The sequence below is a fragment of the Martes martes genome, assembly GCF_963455335.1.
Source record: "Martes martes genome assembly, chromosome: 12".
Lineage (NCBI taxonomy): Eukaryota > Metazoa > Chordata > Mammalia > Carnivora > Mustelidae > Martes > Martes martes.
The window spans coordinates 12,077,988-12,101,070 of NC_137900.1; the positions used below are offsets into that span (position 1 = coordinate 12,077,988).

Consider the following 23,083-nt stretch of genomic DNA (forward strand, 5'->3'; position numbering starts at 1 on the left):
GCTCTAAGATGTCCTTGGATTTGTAAAAAAATAAACTTGCCAGAAAATTAATTTCATTTTAAGGCAGCTTAGCATGTTCTCAACCAGTTTCAAGATGAAACTCCTCTTTGTGGATTGTTTTGGATCCTTACATGTATGCTTGAGGTTTAATTATTGGTTGCTTGTCACTTGCAGATTTATGGGTCCTTTCGAATTTAACATTTTCTGATTCTGTTGGGTTTTGGACATAGGGGACATGTCAGTTCCCTGGGAATTTTTAAAGCCCATATGGGAAGGTGAAAAGTACAAAAATACTCATTGTTAGGTCTTTACCATAAAGAAGGCAGAGTGCCTGCCCTCAACGAGCTCCCAGCGTCAATGTCTCATGTGCCCCTTATGTCCCTCCACATGACAGAGCTGTGTTCTTCTTTGGCACAGGGAAGGGAATTGAGGCATATGTATAGAGAGGTTAAGTATCCCAGTTAATAAATGTTACAGCCAGGAAAGCATTAGGATCTAAATATGTATGTAATCCAATTCTAAAGCCTGTCGATCATTTCTTCATGAGTGTGACAATGGTTTTTGAATACTGACGACGTGCAAGGCGGTGAGTAAAACAAGCTGGTCTTGGTTCTCCTATCTAGCTTGGCAGCGTCATCATCATCAGTCAGACCATCATTTATTAAACAGATTTTTCCAGCTACGGGGTTCATGCTTTACTTGCATTATCAATGAAAATGGTTACAACGGCAGTGTGAGAGAGATTAAAATCCCTGGGTTTTACAGATTAGGAAACCGAGCTTCAGTGGAGGGAAGCTGTTTGACCAACAGGGAGTAGTAATGGTTTGCATATGGTGTCACTGTCCCTATGATCAGGACCTTTGCTGGACAGTCCCACCGTGGTTGGTAGCCCACTGACGGGCTGGGGGTGAGTGGAGGATGGCATGAAAGCAGCCCAGTGGGGAAAGCCTGGGGCGCCTTGTTCTTTATGGAATCATTTTTTTTTTCTAAGGAATGGACTTTGGTCTTGGGGAAAAAATGGTAAGAATGTAATTTCCTTTAAAATTTTTGCCAGAAAGACTCAAGTACAGACTATGAAAATTGAAAAAGGTAATAGTGATTACAATAATACATAATCATTGTGTAGTAAAAAATATTATTAAGTTACATATTTAGGTCTACCTGGAGTAAACCATATGAATATGGTTGGTCCCATCTCCCATTTTATGGTTACAGGGATTCTCCCATGGCCTTTGCCCCAGGGATGAATTCAGGGATGGGCACTGACCTAAGGCAAGCATATGCCAGTCCCCCCTGGGTTCCTTTTGCTCTCATCACCCAGGATTTAATGGGGATTTACTCAGTTGGTTGGGTATGAGCCTAGCACTGCTGATAGCCATTCTGTGCGATAGGTAGACAGACTTATGTCTGAGAGACAGAGGACAGATCCTGATAATGTCAGTTGCACTCTGGATCCTACTTTGCCTGAACTCCGTCTACCCTTCAACTTCCTCAACATGTAAACCCACAAGTCCATCATCTTATTTGTTTTTGATTTAGCGCATTTGAATTATGTTTCTGTCACTTGTTACCAAAAAGTTTCTTGGTTGAAACCATATTCCACTGGTGATCTAATCTTTAAAAATAAAACAAGTATCAGATCACACAGATTCTTGCCATTACATTCAGAGAAATTGCAGGCATTCTAGTTTCGTCACTAAGATATTGTGTGGGCAGCCAAGCTCATCTGGTAGGTAAGTGCCCTGGTAAAAGCTCTGAGAGATTGATTGATTGATTGCTTTTAAAGATTTTATTTATTTATTTGACAGAGAGAGAGACAGTGACAGCAGGAACATGAGCAGGGGGAGTGGGAGAGGGAAAGCAGGCTTCCCACGGAGCAGGGAGCCTGATGCGGGGCTTGATCCCAGGTTCCTGGGATCATGACCTGAGCCAAAAGCAGTGACTGAGCCACTCAGGCGCCCCACCTCTGAGAGTTTTAAGGAAGCAGATGTCCTGCTCTATGTAGGGTTTAGGGGGCCCACGCCAGGACTCTACCTACTCCTGGCCAATCTGCTCTGTGACATCTAAGTTAAAGATGTGACAAAGGGGTAAAAGGAGCCATCAGGAAACGTGCCCATGCGGAAGCCTGATTGCAAGTCAAAGGACAAAAGGAAGAATAAACGTGGCCTCATGGAGAGAAGGACTAAACACTTTTGGAAAGAATCTTCATTGAAAAAATTGCCTAGTGCGTATTGTCTCTAACTGATATATTTCACTATTCTCCCCCAGTTTACCCCTCCGTACCCTTTTAAGGTTAAAATATGCCACACATTTGGACCTTGCCAATCTTTTTTGGATAAAATTTCATCTACTTCCATTTGTATAATATTTAATAACTATGGTAACTTTGCATTTCATATAAGTGATGATAGTGTCAACAGGAATGTCTCTCTTTTTGTTTTTTTTGGACGTGTTAAGGCTATCTAAACAATTTCAGTTTAAAAAATATTATTAAAATGGAAGCAATAAAAAAAAATAGAAAAAAGGAAAGCAATCATGCATGTGCTGTTTTAAGCTGCCTACACATAAGAATGAGGGATGGGAAAGACTGAACATATAATCAGAAATAATTTTTTATCTTCAAAGCAAGGCCATAATTAATTCCCATTAAATCTATTCATGAATCATCTGAGATCAAGCAAGGTAGCTTCTCAGTAAACACTTCTGGATATTAGTTGCTTTTGAGATATACTGGGTGCCTAGAATTATTGCACAAACCCTACTTCAGAATAATGCCACAATTTGGTTTTACTAAGGATTAATTAAGTCATTTAAAAACTAAGATGAGTTATTTAGCAAGACTAATTGCCTATTGATATCAGGATAGTTTGTGATAATAATTGCATTTTCTAGTTAATAGAGTTGGAGGGGCATGCCCTCAGAAGTAGTTTCAAAACATTAAAATACATTGTTTTTTTAAACATGTTATCCAATTCCATTTCAAGTTGAGTAGTTTGTAAAGATATAATTTTAAAGGAAAATGGTTCAGAACATAGTGATTTTCATTGTTTTGAATGATCTAATCAACAGCATTCTTGAGAATGTTCTAAAGTTAGAACATACCCACTCTTCTTCCGGCATTCCAATTTTTATTTCAAACTCCTTCTCTCATTGTTTCAAGAAAATTACAGAAGTGTATCTTAAAAAGAAGTTGTCACTCTCCACTTACAAGTATCTGTGAGTAATTAATTAGTTTAATTATTGATAGGATTAATTTTGCCTGAAGAGCCAAAACATTAAAAAAAATAAAAAAAGGGAAGAACTAGGTAATTTTCTCTGAAATGATTGTGTAAGTCCATAGGGAAACCGAATTTCATACAAATTGCTTCCTATTAGTCCTGAGTTTAAATGTCTCCTGCTTAGATGCCCCAGTGAGATTTCTAATCATTTCTTAGTGATCCGCTATTATCCACGCCTACCTGATTTATACAGACACTTTATATCAACACAACCTGCACCTAGTACAGGACTTGGATTACATATGTACATGACTTGCACAGCTAATTCCCTAGGATGCTTTCTCCTCTTTTGTCACTTTGACATGACATGAAAGGTTTCCTTGGTGACAATATGTCTCCTACTCAGATCCAAAATATATGATAGCACAGCACTCCTTTTTTTTCCCTTAAAACCTTAAAAAAATGCCACAAATGTCCATGTTTCATTCAGATTCCTAGTTTTAAACCCAATACTCTTTCTTTTTTTTCTGCTTGAGGATCCTGTCCAGGAAGTCGCATTACCTGTGGTCATTACACCTCCTTACCCTCCTCCAGGCTGTGACAATTTCTCAAACTACTCTTGTTTTTGATGAGCCGGGCAGTTTTGAGGAGGAACATAAGAGTTTTGCAGGCTCTTTGAGCTTTTAAAAAATGCTTTCCAGAAAAAAGAAGTAAGCAATAAAGGTCTTTTCCTGTGTCACAGAAGAACTTCTTTACCAGTGCAGATTAAACCCTGCAATTGCACTACTGGGTATTTACCCCAAAGACAGAGATGTAGTGAAAAGAAGGGCCATCTGTACCCCAATGTTCATAGCAGCAATGGCCACAGTCACCAAACCGTGGAAAGAAACAAGATGCCCTTCAACGGACGAATGGATAAAGAAGATGTGGTCCATATACACTACGGAGTATTATGCCTCCATCAGAAAGGATGAATACCCAACTTTTGTATCAACATGGAAGGGACTGGAGAAGATTATGCTGAGTGAAATAAGTCAAGCAGAGAGAGTCAATTATCATATAATTTCACTTACTTGTGGAGCATTAGGAATAACACAGAGGACATGGGGAGATGGAGAGGAGAAGGGAGTTGGGGGAAATCGGAGGGGGAGACAAACCATGAGAGACTGTGGACTCTGAGAAACAGACTGAGGGTTTTGGAGGGATGGGGGGTGAGGGTTGGGTGAGTCTGGTGGTCGGTATTAAGGAGGACATGTATTGCATGGAGCACTGGGCATGGTGCATAAACAATGAATCTTGGAACATTGAAAAACAAAACTAAATTAAAAAAAAAAAAAGAATAGCTCTAAAAAAAAGATCTCCAAAAAAAACCCAAAGAAAAAGAATTTTTTGCTTATGGAGGATAGTGATTGCCACATACTATACTTCCATACATGCAGAGGAATGAAAGGGTGCACACCCACGTGATTTGACTTCTGAGCTGCTCAGGAGAAGATTTTTAAAAACTGGAAATAATTACATCCACAGAGAGGGTCAGGGGACCCTGCTGAGCAGATGTTTTCTGGCTTTGCTGAGCTCGGGGCAGGAGGGGCTGAAGCAAGGGGCATGCGCACACTGGCCAGGAAAAGGTGACTCAGAGCAGGCTGGTAAACACCGGATAGTTTACAAAGGTAAGTCTGGGGTTGTTTCCAGTGAAGCCTCTGGTTGCTAAGATTTAGACAGGGCCGGGCTGAGAAGGAGGCAGACAGGGACTCGGTGACTTCCCTAGATTTTTGAGTACAATTCCCCTAGAGCCACTCAGGATGTCTGAAGTCCAGAAATATTCACAGCGCCAGGCCTCCTCTGAATAGGGGAGCCCGATCTGGCAAATGGAAACACAAGACTCCCAGTTAAGGATGAATTTCAGATAAATAATAAGCAGCTTTTTTTTTTTAGTGTAAGTAGGTTCCAGCCAATATTTGGGACACGCTTATGCTAACAATTTATTTGTTGTTTGTCTGAACAGTCAACGTCCCGCATTTTCTCTGCATTTTCCTTGGGTTCCCGTTGGGTAGGCAGGGGAGAGGGAGGACGGCAAAGGAGAAGGGCATAGGGTGGACGGTTTCTAGCCTCAGCCCACCACGTTCAGGGAGCAGTTACCTTAACGTGAAAGATAAATGCTGTATCATGTATTCTCAAAAGCTACCCCAGGTCAGCATTCAAAGAAACGGCGAGCCTCTAAGACCTCTGGAACAGTATTCTTTTTGTCTCCTTCTTTCTTTATTTTTGAACAGATACCCAGGAAGTCTGTGTCCGATAAACAGTATCCTTTAATATATACAGTTACTGAAGAAAATCAAACCCGATCAGAAGCAATGGGTCAGCAAAGGTAGAATTTCCCCATGATCACCTGGTTCCCTTTTTTTTTTTTTTTTTCTTCACTGGGCTCTGGATTTATAGACCAGTGTTTAGTCTCACACCTTTCTCCCCCTCCTCCTATCTAATTTCTAGTTTTCTCAGATGATGGCTGGAATAAACACTTGACTGCAAAAAATCCCTCATGCATGGGATAATTGAAAACTAAGTATAATTGTAAAAATTAAGTGTTAAACCATATTACGTGCCTAGGCATAATTAAAAAAAATAGATAAGCACAATTTAACAAACTTAAAAATTTGAAACTGATAGAATTATGCTCTTGGCCTCCAAGAAAGTCAGCAAAAGGATTAAGCTTGCACCCTTCACAAATCAGCTGGCGCAAAATCAGCATTTAAAAGCCTTTGTAAAATAGAGTTGATACATCATAATCTTTTAATGGCAGAAATTCCCATTAGCATCAACTGTTGCATAAATAATATTCATTATAGTGATTAGAAATGTTAATTTCTTAGAGCAATCAAAATTTCCTTTAATCTACTATGGCAGTGTTTTTTAAACTCCAGGTTATGACCCATTAGTGGGTCATGAAATCAATTTAGTGGGATATAATCAGCATTAAAGAGAATAGAATAGAATAGAATAGAATAGAATAGAAAATATTCCATTTCATTGCATACAATGTAAATATAATTTCACGAGCTTTAGCTTCAGCTTTCTAAAAACATATGTATAACTACTTGGTTACAATATAAAATGTATTTCATGGGATCTGTTCTGCACAGTCGGGAAACAACTCTCCTATATTATAACAAACAAATTCTAAGATCTAAAGGTAAAACACAAGTTTAAGTCACACATTGGTGAAAGAAGAAGAAAATATTGACAGTAGAAGATATTGTGATGGCTTATATGTGTTTAACCAATAAGGGAGCCACTTCTCCACTTTCTGAGTTCTGATTCAAGGTGATAAATGTGGCAAATCTACTTCTTATTATCAATGCAATAGGGACGCCTCGGTGGTCTACACAAGTAAGGGCTATGGGGGCAGCCTGTCTCTACTACTTACTGGCCAGCTGATCTTGGTCATGCAACTGAATTTTCTGTGTCCCGCTTTCCTTATTGATAAGATGGGCCTTGTAATGAACCGGTCATCCAACTTGAAAAGATTAAATGAATTTATACACAGAATGTATCTAACACAGCGTTTGGCACCATAGCAAGTCTTCAATAAGTGTTAGTTACTGGTTTTATTACTTTTTCTTATGTTCGTGTAAGAATAGGAAGTATTAGAGAATTTCCTGCCTCAGATTTTTAATTTTATCCCTGACAATTGGAGAACGGTGGCCAGGGTGTGCTCTGTGGTTCGGCCCACGCACAGTCCCATGCGTGAATTCTTCTTTGTGTCTTTGTCAGTTCATTGGAATGAACTGCTTCACGGCGAAGTTCTCAACCTGGGACACATGATACACCCTGCAGGACTGTGAATTTCCGAAATATGATTGGGATTTTGAACACCTTTGGGGGATACAAGGAGGGGATCAATGGCTTCTAGTGTTAAGGGGGCCATATGTAGTGCAGTGAAGACTTTGAAGGGCGTAGATCTAAGTTCAGGCTTATTAATTAGCATGGTAACCCTGAGCAAGTTACTGAAATCTTGTAGCTCCACTTACCTGTCTGTAGAATGGGGATTAAAGATAGCTGCTACATAATACAGTTGCTGTAATAATTAATGTTTACAGTATTTGTGAAAAACTTAGCACAGGTACAATGGCTACCACAGGACGGGTATTCAAGGAAGTATTAATGGCGGAGAAAGGGTTGGGAGAATGGAAAATAGCATACAATGGTTGGTATTCTGAATTTCAAATTTTGGAATGTTAAGTCTGTCACTGAATCATTAAGTAATCATTCATTCAGTAATCAATTCCTTCGCTTATTCAACAAAAATGGACCAAATGCTGCCATGTGTGAGGGCTTGGGTGAGGGGGTGAGGTGTGTCTTATCCATTGGTAAGACACATTGTCTGCCTTCACTGAGCTTACGATCCAGGAAGGCTTACAAACAGGCAGTCACCAACCTTGTGATAAAGGGAGCAGCAGGCAAAGTATGGGGCTTGGGGAGAACGAGGGCAACGTCTTGAACTCAGAACCACATTCAACAAGATTTGTGGTTTTGTTTTGTCTCATAGTTCTAGTTTCCAGTTCAGTGCTGAACAGAGATGACTTCCTTTTGTTTATTTTAATGCTGAATGTTATGGGTCAAAGGTATAGACCTATTAAGGGGCATGAAGGACAGAATTTGATCTGGGGAGCCCAGAGGAAACCGCTCTTCTCCGGGATTTGGCTCCAAGGATGAGCACGTGTAGTGAGACCTCCTGATACCAAGGGGACTAGAGAACAGGACAAACATCCACCCTCAAGGAAAATCATAAAATCCAATTCTATTTTTGCCTGGACTTCAAGGAAACTTAGAGCTAAATTTAATGTTCTAACTACAAGTATAGTAACCTAGTTTTTTGTTTATCTCTTCCTCCTTTCTTCTCAATGGTTTTGATTTTCCATTTTCAATGCATTATTATATCTCTGTATTTATCTACCATCTATACCAGATTAAATGGTTTTTGGAAATAGGGTAATAATTATTAAATAACATCAGTGACTTAGTGTCTTACGTATTACATTAGCCTTTTACTTTGTATATTTTTATGACTCAATGGACATGACTGCATTGTAATACATTTAAACTTTATGAAATTGAGTCATACTTTGACAGCTCTATCATAGAAGAATTTTATAGCAGGAACAGTGTCTTCCAGGAAAAGTCCTTATGTTATCAATAATTGGATGTCACAGTATCATTTGGGATTGTATCCACTATTCCACTATTAGGAGACAAAGTTGCTATGTTAATCCATTTAAACTGCTTTTTTACTCTCTGGACATAGAAACTCTTTTACCTTTGAGCAAAGCTGTCAGGATAGCTAAGTCAATGTCCTGGTGTCCTTCTGATCCCATCCGGAATACTGTAATCTGCAATTTGAGACAAGGTGACCATTAGCAATGCATGCTTTTCCCCAAGATAAATTCAATCAATGAGACCATATCTGAACACAGATTATCTTAATATCTACAAGGTGGATTCTTGACCCCAGGGGAAGGAGACAGAGCAAGAATTCAGCTACAGGGTTCTGCAGTTCATTAAGAGGAAGATGTCTCATAGCCTCCTAACAGAGACCAACTCACATAATTGCATTGGTTATGTTGACAATGACGAGAAACCCGAGACCGAGGAAAATGTCCTCTTCTATCATTTCAGTCTTAAAATTAAAACTTACTGGACTTACAGAACTGCGTAAACTGTGACGTACATGGTGAGTTGAGAAATTAAGTGTTTAAAAGTAGTTAGTTTAGTATGCCCTTCAGTAAGTGGTCCTACGCATGTGTGTGTGTGTGTGTGTGTGCATGTGTATATGTATCTGCATGTGTGCAATGCATCACCACACTTACTCCACAGCAATAGTTACAAAGGGTTTCTCAACAGTGTGTTGGCTCTAGATCCTTCAGTCCTCTCACTAACCTTGAACCCCCTTAAACTCTCTTGCGCTGTTGGTGGGAATGCAAACTGGTGCAGCCACTCTGGAAAACAATATGGAGTTTGCTCAAAAAGTTAAAAATAGAGCTACCTTATGACTCAGCAATTGCACTACTGGGTAATTACCCAAAGGACACAAACATAGTGATTTAAAGGGACACCGGCATCCCAATGTTTATAGCAGCAATGTCCACAGCAGCCAAACTGTGGAAAGAACCTAGATGTCCATCAACAGATGAATGGATAAAGAAGATGTGGTGTGTGTGTACACACACACACACACACACACACACACACACACACACAGGAATACTATGCAGCCATCAAAAAGAATGAAGTCTTCCCATTTGCAACAACGTGGTTGGATCTAGAGGTTATTATGCTGAGCAAAATAACTCAGTCAGAGAAAGACAAATATATGATTTCACTCATATATGGAATTTAAGAAACAAAACAGATGAACATAGGGGAAAGGAAGGAAAAATAAAATAAGAGGAAAACAGGGAGATAAATGGTAAGAGACGCTGAACTCTAGGGAACAAACTGAGGGTTTGGAAGGGAGGGAAGAAGGTGGGGGAAGGTGGATGGGCATTAAGGAAGGTACCTGAAGTAATGAGCACTGGGTGTTGTGTGCAACCATAAATCTCTAAATTCTACCTCTGAACTAAGAATACACTGTATGTTAATAAAATTGAATTTAAATTAAAAAAAAAATAACCTTGAACTCCCTTGAGAGTAACTTAGCGATTACTTGCAGGTTGTAAGAAGGGGAAAGCAAACACTACAATAACATCTTTCCTTTCAGTGATCCAGGGGAGAAGAGTATTCTCCAGGGATGAATCGTAGGAAGGAGCGTAAAGACACAGCGAAGAAGGAATGATACATGTCGAATTAATACAAAGTCCCCAAATAATGCTGAACAATAACAAAGATGTCTTCTCCAAGTCAGAGGGAAGTTACTTAAGGAAGCCAAAAGGTTATTTGACTATCTGCACTGAATTACTATTTTTCTCAACTGCTTTAGGCTTCAGGTTTCTCTATCTGTAAAATGGGAAAACAATAGTGCTTGTCCATTTCCAACTACATGGGAAGGACACTTTACTGCATTTGCTAATGTAGAATTCCAAGTTTAGCCACTGTGAGGGAAAGAAGAGACACAGACTCAAAGACTGTGACATTATCAGTTGCCTTAGAAATCCAGCCCGCTATCCAAAGTAACTTGTTTAAGGTCACAAAATGAGTTCGTTAGCTAGGAGAGTTGTGATTAGAACCCAAGAGCCCTGACGTTTTTGTCTTGTGCCTTAAACACAGCGACAAAGAGAGAGGAAGAAAGATCATACAAACATATGACTTGTGACCTGCTTAATTCTTTTGTGTCTTGATTGTTCATGTCCTGAAGTCAGAGTGTGGGATGAGTGTAAGGCAGAGCGTGTAGACTGAAATGCCTTTGTAGGCTTTTGAACGTAAAAATATGAAAAATAGAGAGAGACAAACAAAACCTATCTACACCCTGTGTTTGGCTCACTGGCCAAAACCGTGATCTCTGGAAAGGACCAGCGTGTGGAGGCGTGCCCCAGCTCTGTTAGATTTGCACTGAAATCGACTTCTGCTCGGCTGTAGGTCTGGCCAAAGGGCCAACAGGACATTCTCTCAAATGGCTACGGTTGCCCCCACAAAATCCACTTGGAAGAAGGAAGGCAGCTCTTCTCGGTTTGGAACTCGGGGACAGGTGCCTGAATTGGGAAGACAGTCTGCAGTCCACGGGATTAAGAACCAGGGGGCAGAAGTGGAACTTGGCCAACCCTACAGATTAACTCTTTGAGCCAGGCTGGCTATGCCGTGTCCTTAGCTAGGAGCAAGCCGAGGAGAATCAGGATAACATGTGAGCTCATTGTTTCAGAAGAATTAAAAACTCAGGCATCAAAGAATTCCTTAAACATCGGACCTACTTGTTCTGTAGATGCCGACATTTTACTGCCTAATTAGAGATCATATTTCTTATGCAAATTTTTCTGAGGCAGCAAATAGAAAAATTTACCCTGAAATATAACATTATCAGGCCTTCCTAGGCACAGATTTGAGGAGGGGAAAAGAAGGTGTATAGTGTAGGGTTTGTAAAGGATTTGGGGTAAGAGGCAGTGGAGACATAGGTACGTGGTTTTTTTTTGTTTTGTTTTGTTTTGTTTTTTAAAGATTTATTTATTTATTTGTGAGAGAGAGAGAGAGAGAGAGAGAAGGAAGGGTCTGAGGGAGAGGGAGAGAGAGAGTCTCAAGCAGACTCAACACTGAGCACAGAGCCCAACACAGGGCTCGATCCCATGACCCTGAGATCAGGACCTGAGCCGAAATCTCTCGATTTTTGGATGTTTAACTGATGGAACCACCCAGGCGCCCCTCTCTGTTTTTGTTTCTCAAGGAGCCTGAAATGGAATTGTATGCCAGGGCTTCACAGTTCTTCTGGAAAACTGATGTGGAGGGAGTGGCTGCCTATCTGTCCATGCCCCTATTCAAGATGAGAAGGAAGAACGAAGGAGAGGCTGGAGGTTCCAAAGACAAAATTTATTTCATAATTTTGCCTTGAGCTGATTTGCGGGACTGTGTCTTCATCACTACTCTAAAACATTTTTATTTGAAATTTAAGACGTTTTAAAATCCCAAGTGCACGATGTATCCATCTAACCTCAGGGGGAAAAAGGTCAAATAAAATCAGAGCCATTCTACCAACCCCAAGTTTGGCAGAGATGCAGAAAATCAAGTATTCTTAAATATTCTTGGTGGGGCTGTGAATCAAAATAGTAGTTTTGGAGTATGATAGGTTGATAAAAATTCACCGGTATTGATATATGATTCTTTAACAGCACTAATATTTTATTTAGGTCTTTGCAACTGTTTGGAAATGAGGTTGGTACATGTCATCAATCTTGCCTCATTTTGGGATTAGAGTTGCACTGACTTTTCAGAATGAACTGGGAGGACTTTTTAATTTACTTATGCCCCAGAACAGTTTATATAGTTTATATAACAGTTTCTATCACAATTCTCCCACTTCTCCGGGTTTAGGAGGATGTCTACAAACATCCATATTTAGGGATAGATCGCTGATCACCTGTATAAATTTTCCAGCAATTATTGACCAATTTAGCTTTTCTGACTGTCCCTGAGTCAGCTTCATGTATTTTCCTATGTAATCAGATATTTCATCTACATTTTCAAGTTCATGGGTACACAATTACATGCACAATTCTCTTATTATTTTAAAAATCTCCTTTTTGTCTAGAATTACATGGATTTTTAAAAATTCTTTATTTTTAACTTAATCAAAATCTTGGTCATTTCCAAGAATTCAATTTTAATTTTATGGATCAATATTATTATTTACAATGTGAAGTTACTATTTTCTGCTTTTATCATTATGCATTCCTTTCTTCTGTTTTTGCTCCCTTAGCCATTCTTTTCCTAGAATTTAAGGTGGATGTTGTGGTTATGTTATTTTTATTCCTTCTTGTTTCCTAATCATTGGATCTAAGATTATATATCTCACATGTTTTTATATGCATTATGTAATTTTCATTCATTTTAAAATATGTCACTTATTTTCTCTTAAAATCGTTTTTAATGTTAGAATGTATGTATTTTAACATTTTTTAAACATGCTCTTTTGCTTAAAAAGAAGCGTGTCTTTTCTATCTACTGGGTACAGAGTTTTAGGTAGATTGATATAGATACAGATCATACTTTTTATTCAAATACTCTACATATTTATTTTCAAGAGGCATGCTAAAGTCTTCTATTATGAGTACACGCTTCATAATTATTCCTTCAAAGTAAATAAGTCTTTGGTTTGCATGTTTTGAAGCTTTTAAAGAATGTATAAAGGTTCATGACAGTCTGTTCTTGGTGGGCTGCAGTTTTTATCAACATCAACTAGCTCCCTTTTCTATTTAGTGCTGTTGCTTTGTGTTACATTTTATTTTAATTTAACATTTTAATTACCATATATGCTTTTATAGGGGATTAGAATGTGTCTGATATATTATTCCATCTGTGCATTTGTGGGGGGGTTTTTTGGTCACTTTTTGGTGGTCATTTTGTTTTAGGTGTCTCTCTTGTAAACACCAAGGCTAGATTTTTTTTTTTTTAATGAATCAGAATATCTTTCTCTTCAAGGCAGAAAAGAATCCAGCCATGTTTAATGTGATTACTGATTTCTTTCGTCTTTTTTTCCATCGTATCTTGTTTTCTATTTTCTAGACTTTATCATTTCCCTTCTACCTTTCTTTTCCTTTAAAAATATCGTACTTGCTTAGATAATAAATGCACACGGCAAGAACAAAATCCCAACAGCATAAAGAAATATACGGTGAAAATGAAGGGTATCCTTTCTGTCCTTAGTTCTCCAGCACCTCTCAACAAAGACAAGCATATGACTGGTTTTTGGAGATGTTCTACATTGTAAATAAACAGAAATGCATGCATCTCTCCCTTTTCACATGAATGGTAGCAAGCTTTATACATGATCACATTTCACTTTTTTTATTTGACTATCCTGGAGACCATTCCACTCAGCCTTGAAGACTGCTTGCTTTATTGTTTGCTGACTCCAGATGCTTCATTGTATGCATGTAGTATGATGTATGTAACCAGTCTTCTACCAACGAGCATTGGGTGTCTCCCATCTTTGGTCATGATAAACAGCATTGTAGGGAGTGCACATGGAATGCCCATGGCTGAGTCTATAGGTAGAACATTCCTATTTCCTGCTTTTGTTTACTCTGATCCTGTATGGTAACTGAAATAATTTTTAACTTTATGGTATGTATTTTTCTGCTCAAATAATTTGCAAGCTCTCATCTTTATTTTTGTTTTTGTTTTTGTAAGTAGCCTCCACACCAAGCATGGAGCCCATGGAAGGGCTTGAACTCATGACCCTGAGGTTAACACCTGAGCTGAGATCAAGAGTCAGATGCTTAATCAACTGAGCCACCCAACAGCCCTTGCAAATTCTAGTTTCTATACCTGCTTTTTATTTTTATTTTTAATTTTAATTTTTTATTTTTTATACCTACTTTTAATATTTCAGAAATTACTCAAAATTTCTTGTCTCCCAGCATGGTATCCTTTTTCATCTTCTTCTGTGCTAAGCACTGATAGAGATTTGTTTAAAACAAATATATGTTTTTTGTTATTTTTGCCTTGTTTTAGTCATTTTAGGGGCAGGCTATGCTCATTCTATTAAATCTCATCAATGTACCTTTAACAGAAAAAACATTTTTAATTACAAAGAAGTAGAAGTTATTTAGTTATTTTATTGGTTGATTTAGTAAATAAAGCTTGATTTTCCTTTTTGATAAAATTGGTATTTTCAACATGTACTCTAAAAGCAACTCTAGGATTTGTTTGACATGGTTGGTTATTTTGTCAAAATGCTACGAAACATAGAGAGACTAAAATGTTCTTTAAGATCTGAAAGAACAAACCTCATTTTGTTTAAAAAAACCACAACGTTCCCCCAAATTCAGTTTGACATTTTCTATCTTCAGCTCAGTTGCGGACAAATTGCCTTAGCCCAGATGCAATTCTGATTCTCAGACTGAAGGGAGGCTAAGTCTTTCCAAATGACGAGATGCCTGTATTTTCCACCCCTCGAACTTGTCTGCCAAGCAGCTCTTCTGCTTACGTTCTGGCTCTCATTTTGCACGCCGTTCAAAGTCGGGAGGGAGTCAGGGTGTCGTATCTGTCACCTGCACCCCCCTGCAAACAAGTGAGTCGGGGAACTCAGATTCATGGAGCATCTCTGTGCTATGGACCGTGGAGGTGCTGAGACAGAGCAGTGAGTGAGCAGAGCTGACAAAAAATTCCTGCCTTCCCGGAGCCCACCTCCTTCTAGTGCATTCTATACAAAAGAGGTGGAGGGAAGTGAGTAAGCATATGGTATGTCCAGGTTCCTTACAGCCTCCTCCTCCTTCTCCATCTCACTGTCACGGCCGTTATTCAGCCTGTAGACTCTTAACTTTCCAGAAATTTCTTTACTGGTCCTCCCCATGCTGGTCCTTCCATTCCTACTCCCCATGCTGCTGCCCAGCGATCTTCCTGATTATATCACCCTCCTTGCTAAAATATTTTAGTGGCTTCCATTGCTAAAAATGCTTTTTAAAAATTTTTTATTTATTTATTTGAGAGAGGGAGAGAGGGCAAGCACAAGTGGGGGTAGGGGCAGATGGAGAGGAAGAGGGAGAAGCTGACTCCCCCCGGAGCAGGGAGCCTGAGGACAAGGGACTCCATCCCAGGACCTTGAGATCATGATCTGAGCCAAGGTCAGATGCTTCACTGACTGAGCCACTCAGGTGTCCCCATTGCTAAACATCCTTCGCAGGGAATTCAAGGACTGCCAGTATCACACTCCCATCTCGGTCTTTAGTTTTGTCTCTTGCTGATACGTGGTCACTGCTACTCCCTTGCTGCTACTCCCACCACCACAGCCCAGCCCCACACGCCTGATGCCCCAGCTGTACTGAGCAACTTGGTCCTTTCAGGGCCCCCAACATTGTTTCTATCCTCTTAGACTCCGTTTATTCAGTTCCCTTCTTTTTGGAGCGCCCTTCCCTCTGCCTGCAGAAACAACCACAAGACGTTCAGCTGACACGTGCCACAAAGGAAGCCCTCTGGTATAACGGGGATGGAACCCTCACTTCTCCTTGTGCCTCTCGAAGACTCTGGGAGGCTACCTGGCACTCCTCTCTAGCCCTCCCTTCCCCTCGTTTGCACATATCGCCTTGTATAAAAGAGAGGTCTGTTTGCAGACGGGCTCGCCAGCTCGTCCTTGCTGACTGGATGAATTGTTACCAAATCGCTGTGTTAAGGAAACTGGTAAATGAAAAAGTAGCACGGTCCACAAGGGATGGTAACACAGCTAAAGTGCATGGCCACATTGGGCTAGACACCAAGCCGGTATTTCAAATGCAAACCGTCAATTTTAATTAAGACTCTCCTGGACGCTGTATTAGTGCTAAGCACTCAGTCAAACATTATGTGATAGAAACTGGGCTGCCTGTGTTCTTAGAAACTGTTTGAGGCTTATGATGAATGTGACGGTTTTGAGATCCAGGCAGCGACTGATTAACCCAGAAATATGTTTCACCAAAATGTCTGAAACTTCGGTGCCGCATAGATTAAACCATGGTATGGAAAAAGACTCAGAGCAGGAATATATTATAGAAAAATGACAAAATCCCAGAAGTCTAAAAATGACGTGGGAGAAGTAATTTCATATTTGAAGATGGTTTGGTTCATCTTCTGGGCAACAAGCAAGTATACTGAACACTTAAATAATAAAACAGAGTACATGTGGCTGTCATGGACTTTCCACTTCTAAAACCCAGCAGGTCCTGGAGTGGAACAAAGATGAAGGTACAGAAAAACATACTGAAAAAATTAAACTGACTCCTGTTCAAGGTGTCTATTAACTAGCTTAATGTGTGATTTTTATTTATGTAACAGCAGGCAATGAATCTGTAAAAATTGACATGGAGGTTGAAGCAAGCTTTTGAAAATGAAAATAGCCGTGATATTAAGCTGAAAAATATCGGTAGGTAGCAAGGCCACTTTGGCTCCATCTATCACAAACAGAAAGGAACATTCCACAGTCATTTCATGCTGTGTTAGCTATGTAAGAGACGATACCTGGGTTTGACAAGTGGCTTGGAACATGTCAGAGAATTTTAGAGAAACACCAAAGCTACACAACAGATAATCAGCGAAAGTCTTACGATTCTGTAGACATTCAGGAAAGTTCACCTAAAATAATGTTAACCAACAACTTTGAGGACCTTAACATGCTACATCTGAAACTTTCTTAAAAGAACCATCTCTGAAATGTTTCCTATTTACTCATTTAATTTCTTAATAAAATCTGGAGGTGTGTCTCCTGAGGACTGGAGCAGGGAGAGAAGGAGACCATTAGACCCAGAAACCATTCAATCCTCACAATGCAGTAACTTAAAAACCACCAGCAAAAGGGCACGTGGATGGCTCAGTCAGATGCATGTCTGACTCCTGATTTTGGTTCAGGTCATGACCTCAGGGCTGTGAGAGTGAGCCCTCAGTGGGCTTTGCACTCAGCCGGAAGTCTGCTCGAAATTCTCTCTCTCTGCCACTCCCCCTTTCCTAAAGAAAATCACCAGCTAAGCAGAATATTTCCCTGATGAAATATTAATATTCAAGAGACAACTGAGGGTTTAATAGGAAATGTAAAAATCCATGTTCATCAAGATGCAGAATGATACAAGACCTCTAATAAAGATCTAAACAGGAATTGTGGTGGATAACAAAAGGCCTTTGAGCAGATATTGGCATCAGTTTTCACTCTGGTATGACTAAAGGTCACTTGGCCCAGGGAAGACGACAAGGCTCTCCTGGTTGACAAAATTCTTAAAGGTAACGTTGTGCCAAAGGTGCTGGCTTGGAAAGGGACAGGCTGATTTATATGGAGGAAGGGAGGAAATCAGAGGAAATTCAAACACAACTGGAAGTGAACAAACCAAAGATCAGCGGATGGGGACAGGCAAAATTTTTGTGAGAAAATTAATACCAAATAAGTGTGCTTATTTGTTATGGAGTTCAATATAAATTATGTATTGACTCTCCATGTAATATTTTTGAACAGGATTAAGTCTCGTATGGAAGTGGCTGAATAAAAAGTAATGCTACGGAGGTAGAAATTGGATGGAATTACTGTAAATCTACTTTGCCCTACCTTCCAAGACTCAGATGTATGAATTTACACATTGGATAAAATATGCGATTAGCTGACTTCTAAAAGGATATTTTATTACACATTGGATTTGCCAGTTAATTTTAAGAGTGTGTTCTCTCTACTTTCGGGACACAATTCTGTTTAGGTTGCTTTTAGTAGATTAGAACACACCCAGATTCCCGTAATGCCACATTCTCTCACGGGATTTTCACGCATGCACAATGGGGCAATTACCCGAGTGCCAGAGAAAAGAGGTTTTTGCTCGTTTGACTCTAATCCTTGACTTCCCTTTCTCTTGTTCCCACTGTAATTAAGAAGACTAGTGTTTGTTTCTCTCTTTAAGAAATACAATTCAGAGGTCAGAAGCCCACTGGTGCCAATATGAGAAATCATTTTTTTCTTATTATAAAAGCATTGCATGACTGGCATGACTGGCATGAAAAACTGAAGGAAGTTTAGAAAAAGTCGAATGAGAAATAGTTTCCCAAATCCCAAGTCCTACCCAAAGATAACTGCTAATGATATCTTCATTTATGTCCTTCAGGTCTCTTTCTTCTTTTCTTTTTCTTCTTTTTTTCCCCCCCATTGTCACAGTGTATATATGTGTCTGTATTGGGGGGGTAGGCATATTTGTGAACTGCTAGTTTGTATTCTCATACTCTTTTCCAATAACATTCTAACTAAGTGCTTTCCTGTATTATTGGGAACTCTTTTAAAAGCATAATGTTCAATATCTATAGAGTATTCTGTCCAATAGATGAGAATAGCTCACTTAACCAATACCTGCTTTGTTGGACATTTATATTGTGTCTAAATGCCTGATACAGATAACAATGGGATGAATATCATTTAAAACCTGATCTGTACGTGGTATTCTGTCCTTAGGATAGATTCCTAAAAGCTTGGAACTCTTGTCACCAACTGTCTCGCAGGTAGAAATGAGTATTTCAGTACCTCACAAGTGAGCTGAAGTAAAACAGAAACAAAAACAAAAACAAAAAAACCCCAAACCCAAAACAAAATAACAAAAAACCCCACTCGTGTTGTTCTTGAACCAGATTTGCTGTAATGGCCTCCAACCCAGCCAGTGACGTGCTAGAGAGAGGGAGGCAACTCTCGCCAAGCTGGTTGCACAAAATGGCGGTGGGAGACCGGCACACGCCCTGTTGAGAGTGCAGCCTTCCCATCTGGGGACACAGGAGCTTTGAGCAGGATTAGCTCTTGTCCCCTGCTTATTTGCACCACTACCAACCACCAGGATGAGTTTAGGCTCTTCTTTTCGGGAAAAGGGGTCTTGGAAAACAGACTGACCTCATCGTTTTGTCCTATTTTCATTTTCCTGATGTTTCCTTTAGCCCTTCGCTGCTGCCTTGGTCCCAGGGCAGCACTGGCTTAAATAACTGGAAGGTGCAAATGAAATCATTTGGTGAACATGAGCTTTGGAGACTTCATCTTCCTCTTCTTTTTTTGTTTTTTGCTTTTTAGCACATGTCACAGTAAGGAAACTGTTAAATATGGGTCAGGAACTCAACCAAGGCTCCCCAGATCATGACTGACATATCCTTCATAGTCTGAGGAACACTTTGTGACTGTAAGGTGACACAGAGGGAGGACAGAAAAAGCAGCCCAGCTGAGTTTGTGATGAGGGCAAAAAATGGGAACAGGCTAAATGCCTCATCTATTAATTATTTGGAGAAACTTCAGCAGGGTTCTTTAGGGGGTTGGAACTGTATGACAACCTGTCACCTACCGTCTCCTGCTTTCAGTTCTTCTCCTGACAACTGACATTACCTCTTTCATCTGTTATATAACCATGTGGTGTACCTCACTGGGTGCCAACATGACAGATCCTACAGGTCCAGTAATAACATTTCTAGAAGCTTCTTTATATATCTCATGGCCTTGGCTAGCAGAATCAAGAATATTTGTCATCTACCATCTCGTCAGCCAGACAGATGGGTGAAAATTCAATTCGACCCGAAGGATTACTTTCTATCTCAGGAAGGGCGTTATTGGATTCATGTGTGTTTTCTTATATATTTAAAAAAAAAATTAGAAATCTCTCTGAGGAGAATATGTAAGACCACAGAAGGTTCTCAAAGGCCAACACCATATGGGCTTCTTATTGGGGCTGTAATAATTTTAGGGGTTATTTTGGTGGCTTTATTTTTTTTTATCATTACAAGGTAGCATTCTATCTTTTTTCTGACTTCCCTGTTATATTTATCAAGACACTACATCCTTCTGTGATCTCCCACGGGAGAGACTGCCAAGAAAGCCACATAAAGTGCTACAGATGGTGGGGTTCTCTTGTGTCTCTTCTTTAGCCAGTCTAGTTCCCCCAGCAATGATCTTGTTGTCAGTTTCCTGACAACAAGGGACACCCTTGGGGCAGCCCCCTGGGTACCTGCCTGTGTGAATGCTTTCAGATTCCTGGACTTTCTTTGTATGGCTGATAGGATGCGGCTAGTTTCATATGGCAGATGTCACATGTCAAAAGGATCTTGGCCTAATCACCTCACTTCTCTGAATCTTGATTTTACCATCTACAAAAATAATAATAACAATAATAATAATAATAACTCCAACTAGATGATCATTAGGGCTCTTTTTAGCTTTAGAAAGATCACACAATTTCTTTCTTTATGCTCAAAATGGCAGAAAATCTGCATTGGGGGATCATCTAATAGGTTTGGCTTCCTATCTGATACATTAATTCCCTCAAGAACATCCCTAAGAAGGGATCTTGATTTTTGTGCCTGGTACCATATGGAAACTTTGTTTCCTTTTGCTGTCTCACTCTCATCTGTTCATTAGCTTTGGGCAAATTACCATTTTTTTAATCAATATGTAATTGACATATAATGGTGTATACATTTCAGGTCTATAGTGTGTTGACTTGATACACTTATATATGGCGGTATGATTACCACTGCAGCATTAGCTAACGATAAGATCCAGGAACCGCACTTCTGGATATCCATCCAAAGGAAATGAAAACGGGATGTGAGAAAGAGATCCGCCCTCCTGTGTTCCCTGCAGCGTCATTCACAATAGCCAAGATACAGAAGCCACCTAAGTGTCCGTCAACAGATGAATGGATGATAACAAACAAGAGGGAATATTATTCAGCTTTGAGAAAGAAGGAAATCCTGCCCTCTGTGACAACATGGGTGGGCCTTGAGGGTAATATGGTAAGTAAGATAAGTCACACCGAGAAAGACAAATACTGCATGATATCATTTACATTTGGAATCTAAAAAAGCCAAACTCATAGAAACAAATGACCATTTTAAAAATATTCCCCGTCCATGTTGCGGAGTCAGATCACCGTCATCTCATTCCATGCCACGAATGCCATACTGCTGATCCTTACACGCCCAGCTCTTACGCCTCTGGGATTAGTGATAACCCTTCCTCTGTCAGGAAAAGCTGTTCCTTACACCCCTCACGGTGAACTCTGGGACTTTCCCGGTCTGACCCCTGAGAATGTTCCACAGCTCCCCACAGCCCTCCCGACACCAGCACAGTTATGCTCTGGCTCCCAGAGGACAGACTATGTACAGAACCCAAGCTTTAGAGTCCTTCGGACCCAGAAGTGACTCAGGCCAGCCGAGGGATGTGCGACCTTAGGTCACTGCTGAGGTGCTCGTGCAAGGCTTGGAGCTTCAGGTTCTTTCTGAGCGAAAAGCAGGGATATGCCTTGCCTCAGGGGTAGTGCAAAGCTTTCTGGGGGATCATCTTTTAAAACCATATAGTGCAGTTTCTAGTATCTCACACAGGCTTAATAATTGTTAATCCCCTTCCCATTTGCTAAGCTGGGCATGTTCCCTGGGCCTGCTCCTCTCCCACGGCAGTGGCTTTGTCCTGTCCGTTCTCTCTGATGCTGTGTCTGGTCCCTTCAGCTCTGCCTGCCTATCTGCCCCTTGTCCTCTCGGGCACTGTTCAAGTATCATCTCTTGTGAGCCCGTCTGGACTCAAAGCAGCCTTCCCTGGGGTGAGGTGTCTGTCCTCTGTCACGCTGACGGCATGCTACAAACCATGTCCCCATCTGTGATGGCAATACTACTAAGGGTGTTTGTTGTGTTATTTACAACAGGCCAAACACTGCGCAAAGCGGTCCACAGACAGGCTTCAGACGACCCCACAAAAATCTATCATCTAGTTCTATGATGATTCCCATTTCCCAGATGATGACCTGGAGGCCGAGGAGGTTAGATACCATTTGGAAGGCCGGAGAGTCAGGAAAAGCTGGGGTACGTGCAGACCCAGGCGGCCTGGTTTGAGAGCATATGGTCTCCTGTTGGCTGGTCTCCCTCCTTCAACAGTCTCTGATTTCTTAGAAGGCCAGGACCCCTCTCCCCTCTCCACATTCCTGTTACCCAGCAGTATGCTTGGCATGTTGTGGATGCCCCATGAATGTGGAATGAATTCTTCATTCCAAGTTCAAATCTGGCTTGTGGTTTTCCGAGGGGACCGTGCATGACAAAGGCTCTCTCCCTGACCAAAGTTTAGCCTGGCTTCTCTGAACCATCTTCTCTACCAGGCTCCAACCTTTAGAGTTCCATGTTCATCCTGACATTGCCCTGTTTTAGCAAGAATGCGCCACCCTTAGCATCTGGTCATTCTCTATATTTGGCCAAATTCTGTATCCTCCACCAGCTCCCAGTGATATCTGAGCGCCCTAGCTGCCTTTAGCAAGCATCTTGGTAGGTCTGTTTTGCAAGAATCCTCCCACCCTCTTAGTCATTTCCTGTCCATTGACCCCCTCCTTCTGTCCCTTGACTATAAATTCCCACTTTTCTTTTTGCTGTTCAGAGTTGAGCCCAGTCTCTCTCTCCTGCTACAAAACCCCAGTGCAGAGCTCCTTGAATAAAATCTTCCTTACTGTCTGAACAAGTGTCAGAATATTTTTTTTTTCTTTAACATGTCTGAGACTGAACTGTACCAACTGGATTCCAGAAAGGCAGGTCTGGGGTCTTGGATGCTCAGCGTCTGGGTTTGGGTGTCTACGTATCTCTGCACTGTCTGTCATCCAGAGACCAGTCAGGTTTCCTCCTAATATTCATCCCCAGTCTCACCAGTAAAGACAAGACAAGCTCCGCCCTATATTCCAAGGGCACGCTGGTCCTAAAGGATTAGGTCTCATTTCACGTGTACCCTT

General features: G+C 40.5%; 1 protein-coding gene across 22 annotated transcripts in view; it reads right to left on the reverse strand.

The window, feature by feature from the left end:
• Positions 1-23,083, reverse strand: part of TRPM3 (transient receptor potential cation channel subfamily M member 3) — a gene marked incomplete at its 5' end in the record, with an annotated part of 786,868 nt that overhangs the window by 115,701 nt on the left and 648,084 nt on the right. For all 22 annotated transcript variants that reach the window (XM_080819682.1, XM_080819679.1, XM_080819696.1 and 19 more), the window contains one exon: positions 8,533-8,605. In XM_080819682.1, the coding sequence (XP_080675808.1) occupies positions 8,533-8,605 (73 nt within the window). The remainder of the gene's footprint in view (positions 1-8,532; positions 8,606-23,083) is intronic.